At 38.7% G+C, this 6,963-nt stretch overlaps 1 protein-coding gene across 1 annotated transcript; it reads right to left on the reverse strand.

Annotated features, from left to right (window-relative positions):
• Positions 1 to 5,730: 5,730 nt before the first annotated feature.
• LOC113448503 (olfactory receptor 14A16-like) lies at positions 5,731 to 6,657 on the reverse strand. The gene has a single exon (XM_026719219.1). The coding sequence runs from the start codon at positions 6,643 to 6,645 to the stop codon at positions 5,731 to 5,733; it is 915 nt and encodes a 304-aa protein (XP_026575004.1). The 5' UTR covers positions 6,646 to 6,657.
• Between the last annotated feature and the right edge of the window lie 306 nt (positions 6,658 to 6,963).

Here is a 6,963-nt window from a genome sequence, read left to right on the forward strand (position 1 = left end):
TTGTTCTGTTGGCGGGGATCTCTGTTGGCGGCGTCCATCACACACTTGAAATGGTTAATATATGATTGCCATGTTTCTGTAGCTGGGTGGAACGGCGGGAAGTTGGGTGGTGCTGCTGCCTTCTGGGGGTCAGCTTAGTGGCAGCCTTGTCAACCTTGTTAAGCGCTTCAGCTCTGTGACTTTTCAGCTCTCTTTGTTGCCTCAGAAATGCCTCACTTTGCTAACAACCCATCCTTATTGCCAGTTTTAAGTTTGGTGCGCAAGGAATGAGAAGCAGTGGCTAGAGAAAGGTTAACAGGCTTTATTGGCCACAAAGTAACCCAGCCGCACCTGTTGCCAGCTAACTTGGCAGCTACCTGACAGAGAACAGCTGAGTCTGTCTGACAGCTCCCTTTTATAGCGAGCTGTCAAACGACTCAGCCAATCAGCAACAGCTCTGGTTCCCGCTTTAGCAGCAGACCAGAGTGAAGACGGTCACTGAATGTAACACAAAGTATTTCCTTTTTTTTTTTGACTATCAGCTGCGCAATTTAGATTAGCTAGAAAGCAGGAAATTGTGGGATTTCTTGCCTTCTATTTAATCTAAATCATGTGGCACAGATTGTCCCCCCTTGCTGTTGTACAAATTCTACTTCTTCACCTATGACACTTCCCTGAGGCCCAGTAGGCCAAAAAAAAATTGCCTACTGGGCCTCAGGGAAGCCTCCTGATATCAAAAATGGGGTGTGTGGGGGGATGTGCAGCAACCCACCATTTTTGCTCCCTGGAGGCTACTTCCCTGAGGCCCAGCAGGCAAAAAAAAGCCCACCCAGTCACATCACCACCTGCCCATCCCCAACTAACCACACCCACCTAGCCATGCCCACAGAACTGGTAGTTAAAAAAGTTACATCCCACCACTGCTTTGGATGGGTAATTAACCCCACAAATTTCTTTCTGGCTGGAATTTGGCTGTGTGTGACCTAGGCTTTAATTCAAGCATTTCTCAAGGCTATAACTATTTTTTTCATGGGCATGTGACACTTTTCTTACATTGGTTGCATAGATTAACTCATTTTTACATCTTCTTTACAGCTCCTGATTCTTCCTCCTCTTTTGCCAGATGTCAGAGTAGTGATAAGGTATACTGGCAATGGAATCTTTTGGATCCATAGACAATAAATGCAAATGAATAAAGATATGAATAAAACAATGTTAACCACTACTATTAATAAAGCAATGTTAAGCACTACTATTATGAAGAAAACTGATTTAAAACAAAAGATAAAAAGTATACACATTAAGTAAGATGATACCAAATCTCTTATAAGCTAATTGGTGTTGCTTAATAACAACAGCAGAGATACCAAAACATGGACTGGGCTTGGTTGGGTTGGTTTATATTATATTGCTGGTTTCTACATTATATTGAATTCCAATACGACTAAGTCCTGTATAGCTTTTCCTCTAGTTCCGTCCTCTATCCTTTGGATGACAATGTCATCAATTAAGTTGATTAGGAATCTGTTCTATATCCCACTTGCTGCAGAGTTTTTCTCCCAGTTGATATGAGGGAAGTTAAATCCTCCCATTACTACTACAGTTTGTTTCCCACATACATTTATTAACTGATTAGCAAATAATTCATCTGTTTCTTCTGTTTGGTTGGGTGCCCTGTAGTATATAACCCTATAGCAATGTCATTTCCCCTCATTTTATATTGATCTATATAAATTCTAGGAGATTGTCTTGTTTTTTATTTATTTATTTCTGTAGGGCTGTGGTGATCTTTTATATATAATACAACTGTTAGGTCTTTTTCTTTTGAATAGTTTGTATCCTTCCAGCAGTACATTCTAGTCATGAGGTTCATCCCATTCAGTTTCAATAATGGTAACTTATATATCTGTCTTCATGTACTAATATTTCAAGTTCACCCTTTTATCATTATTGTTCGGGCATTTGAATCCTTTATCGGTCTTGGGCAGAGGTGGTATTCAGCAGGCTCTAACCAGTTCTGGAGAATCGGTAGCAGAAATTTTGAGTAGTTTGGAGAACCAGTGATAACCTTACCCCAGGAATGGGGTGGGAATGGAGATTTTACAATATCCTTCCCCTGCCACATCCATCAAGCCACACCCACCAAGCCATGCCACACCCAGCAAATCACACCCACAGAACCAGCAGTAAATTTTTTTGAATCCCACCATTGATCTTGGGTATGTTTCTTATATGTCCTACTTTGTAACTGGAATTTCATTTTTTTCCCATCACTCTCTCCTTCATTATGATTTTCTTTGTTTTATTTCTTTTATTTCTTTACTCCCTACCTCCTTATGTGAAAGGAGTAAAAAAAAAGGTTTTTTAAAAAAGTAAAAAAGCTTTTTGCTTGGACTTGGGTTCGAAAGGTTGTTAAGATTGCCCTTCCCCATTCTCCCTTTTAGTTTAAAGCCTTTTTGATAAGATGAGCCAGTCATTTTCCGAATATATTCTTTCCAGCTCTTGTGAGGTGCAGGCCATCCTTTGCTGGTAACCCTTCATGTAGGTAATTCAGACCATGTGGTTTAGAAAGCTGAAGTTATGTTAATGACACCAGTTTTTAAGCCAGTGGCTTGTTTCTAAGATCCTTTGCTACCTCATTGGATGTTGAGAGAAAAGGATTTTAAAATCTTCCATTTATACACGAAAGGGGTAGAAAATAGCCCTTCATGGCACTGCAAGTTTCCTTTTATTAGACGAGTGGTTTCCTAGAATTCTTGATAATCGCAAGAGGGTTTCAGTTTCCTAATTCTTCTTGGCTCTGGCCTACCTCATTTATTCATTGTTGGTGTTTTGGATTGAACCTTTAATTTGTTCTTATTTTACCAACCATGGTTAAACCCAGCATATATAAAGTTCATTTCTGGGAGAAAAGACAAAGCCTCATTGAAAGAAACTTTCAAAAACTCCAGAATTTATACAGGGAATAATACTTATTTTTATGTATAATGTTATAGAAGGATTGAAGATAGATGAAAAACTGGACTATAGCATAAAAAAAACCTAAAATTAAATAGATGGAGTGCTAGAGGTCTCAGATATGTAAACAAGCCAGTTTAAGCAATACATAAACTAGTATAAGATGGGGAACTGAGGGACATGTGGGATGGACTTTATAATACTTGCAATATGTATTTTGTAGTGTCATTGCACTTGCTAAATAGCATGGATTTTCTTGTATTTTAAATTTGTCACGAATTTGCTGATGCTCTCACCCTCGCGCTGGTCTCTTTGGTAAAAGTTGTGCCGGTGAATAAGGGTGGGTACAGCTGGAGTGTAGTGGTTTTGGAGGATGGGTGCGAGGTCGTCCCAATCCATCGTCTTGACATCTGTGGGTTTTGCCAAAGCCTTGGCCATTTTAAACACGGTGGGCCTGCAGTTTGATAGGAATACAGCCCATTTCCTGTTGCCATTGGCATCTTTCAGGTTGCTGCATTCCAAAAACATATGAAACCGGTCGATGTAGGACTCCCAGTCCTCAGTGGCTGGATTAAAGGGTGCGGGTAGCACGGTGTTGCTGGCCATCTTGATGGTTGTTTCATGCCATTTGCCATGTGCTGGATTGTCTCGTTGTCTTCTCTATCCCATCCTCGTTGCCAGTCTTAAGTTTGGAAAGTCGGGCTCATAAAGACGAGAGACTCCGTTTCAGTAACAACAGCTCTTTATTTTTCAGCTAGAACAAGCTCAAAAGAATAGAGCTGCGGCGGCTCTTTTATAGAGCTCGCTGGGGCTTGGCAACCAATGACATTGCTTCAAGTCTCCCGCGCTTGGTTTTGACCAATCGTGGCAGACTCTTAGCAAGCCAATCATAACTGCCCTGGTTGTCCAATCAGGTAGCGGTTGAAACGGACCAATGGGAATGCAGGGTTTCAAGTCTGCTAATATGGAACACCTAGGACAAAGAAGGGGTGGGCATGGATCTTCCTCTGAATTCCTTCTTCCTTGCTCTACCTCTCCCCTGCTTTACCCAGCTGGATTTTGCCCTTCCCCAGTATCTTCCACAGCCAATGGAGCCACACTCCCACTCCCTGTCAGCTGCTCAGCCTCCCCTTTGGAATCAGATTCTTTCAGGGGCATAACAAAAGCATTCAAAGCATTCAACCCCAGAAACATACCCCCAAGAAGCATAACCCCTCTTCCTTTCAGAATGGCAGCCTTCCAGCAGGAACCAGACATTGACCTTGGCTAGTTATATTCACATACCTAGAGATGGATAATAATTCTGCCAATTATAAGGGAAAAGGCCAAAAAGAAATATCAGGAAACCCATAGAAACCAAGTGGAATGTCAGTAGTTACACAACAAAATAATAGAACATGGTGGCATTTGTGTGGGAGTCCAAGAAAGCATGATTATTTTACTGTTATATTGCAAGCCACACTCCTTTGTAGGAAGAAAGTGGCTGCCTGATAAGTCTACTGATACATACCTAAAACAAAATTCAGGGAATGAAATGAAATGTAAGCCCATTCAGACTTAGAAAAGTTATAATAGAATAAATAATAAAATAAATCCATAGAAATCAAGAAAAATGCCCTGTAAGAACATCTCTAGAGGAAAATTGGTGGGAAGATCAACCCCTCACTAATTGTACCTAGCTTTGGCTGGATTGAAAGAATAAAAACTATTGGTAGAAAATGAGAAAATGAATGAACATCCTTTTTGGAGGGCAGAACATCTAATAGAAAGTATAAGATTCTAATGCTTCCATAGGTAAGTAGAAAGAAAACCTACATTATTATTATGTAGGGGCAAAGTTGGTCACATTGATAAAATCCATACATCAGTATTTTGATACAACATCAATTATTATCTGCACTAAAATTTATATTGATATATGAAAAGGATAGAACATAGCTTTTCATGGTACTGCAAGTTTCTTTTTGTTGGACAAGTAGATTTTTTTCTAGAAATATTGATTACCTCAAAAATGTTTCAGCTGTACCAGTTCTTGATTGTTCTAGTCAACATCATTTCTTCGTTGCCATTTTGGATTGGACTTTATTCTTGCTCATATCTTACAAACCGTGCTTAAATGTAACATACCTCAAATAGGTCACATAGTTTAAACAACTTCACAATTATGCTTGTTTCGTACAAATGTACTAGATCCTGGTATTCACCTCTCCAAAAATCAAGAGGCTGCCAATCAACTACATTTAAAGTTTTATAACAACAATTAAGGATGCAAAATGTTTGCTGAGTAACTTCTTGAGTTCTTCTTGATGTAAAGGTTAGATATACCTGCATCCCTTTATCCTTTCCCCCTTTATTCAGAGAAGACAAAGAAAGCGGAAAAAAGTGAACAGAATAGTTTAGTTTACTTTATTATCATTGTACCTCATACAATGAAATTAAATGCAATTACATCTTTAGTGTACATTATTACTATAAAAATGAAATGCAATTACACATCTTTCACATTCTATACAATTGAATTGAAAACTCCTGATATTGCCTTAATATTTCATGATACAGCAGAATTCAAGATAGTTACTGTTCTGGGATAGAAGGTGTTTTTCAGCCTATTTGTCCTTGTTTTTATTATCCTGAACAGTCTGCCAGATGGTAATAGTTCCAAAAAAGGGTGTCCAGAATGAGATGGATCTTTAAGAATGTTTTGAACATTCTTAAGGCAGCAGGAGCTATAAAGCTTTTCCAAAGAGGGGAGATATAAACATCATTAATGATAAAGATCATTAAAAGAATCTGTCAAAATCTCCATAGATGACAAAGGAAACATTTGATATTCTTATTTCTCATGCTATAGATGATTGGATTGAACAGGGGTGGAAGGAGAGCATACAGAACAGTCAACCCAAAATCTAAATACGATGGAGTTTTAGAGGAACGTCTTAGATAGGCAAAGCATCCACTTAATAATAACATAGACACTACCAGAAGATGGGGAATACAAGTGGATAAAGCTTTTTGCCTTCCTTTTTCAGAAGGGATTCTTAACACTGCCTTGAAGATCACTGCATAAGATACAATTATAAAAGTAAAACAACCAAATCCAACAATGAAACTAGCCACAAGAATTCCAACCTCAAATAGATTTATGCCAGAGCAGGATAGTTTTAGCAACTGTGGAATATCACAGAAGAATTGGTTGACCACATTAGAACAAAAAAGGATGGAAAAAGTGCCAGTAGTATGCAACGTTCCATACAGAATACCTGTAACCCACACTAGAAGAATTATTACAATGCAGGCTTTCCAATTCATTACCCTCCCATAGTGTAGTGGATAGCAAATGGCAACATATCGATCATATGCCATGACTGTTAGGAGAGAGAAATCAGAAGCTCCAAGGAAGAGAAAGAAAAAGATTTGAGCAGCACAACCAGAATAAGAGATGTGTCTGCTACCCATGAGAGAATTTATCATGGATTTGGGCACAATGACTGAAACAATGCCAATGTCCTGCAGAGCTAAATTCATGAGAAAGAAGTACATGGGGCTGTGCAGGCGATGGTCGAAAGCTATTGCAGAGATGATGAGAAGATTTGTTGTTACAGTTGCCAGATATAGCATAAAGAATATGAAAAAATGCAAAAGCTGCAGATCCTGATTTTTTGAGAATTCCAGAAGCAGAAAGTAATGCATTGTGGTTTGATTCTCCATGTTTCATTTGTAATAAAGCTGGAAGAACTGCAAGGATATAGAAAACGGAGATGTAGTTAGATAACATTTGGGAAGTGGCATTTTGATATAGAAAACATCAAGCAATGTAAATAATGGACAGAATGAACAGAGAATCAGAGAATGAAAAACAGATGTAGGATCAACTTGACAATTTCAATCCACCCATACTAAGGAACCAACCACTAACTTCACATTTTTCCTTCTTTCGTCTTTTCAGTTCTGTTACTTCATGTACTGATCAATTGCCTAGGAGTAGAAAAACATTCTTCACATTTATTTTTATCAATGGAAAATTAC

Source organism: Pseudonaja textilis, chromosome Z, assembly GCF_049901715.1.
Source record: "Pseudonaja textilis isolate UNSWEBS1 chromosome Z, rPseTex1.2, whole genome shotgun sequence".
Classification (NCBI taxonomy): domain Eukaryota; kingdom Metazoa; phylum Chordata; class Lepidosauria; order Squamata; family Elapidae; genus Pseudonaja; species Pseudonaja textilis.

Excerpts from the sequence above, each read along its gene's own strand:
- LOC113448503 (XM_026719219.1), bottom strand. The coding sequence starts at position 6,645 with ATGGAGAATCAAACCACAATGCATTACTTTCTGCTTCTGGAATTCTCA.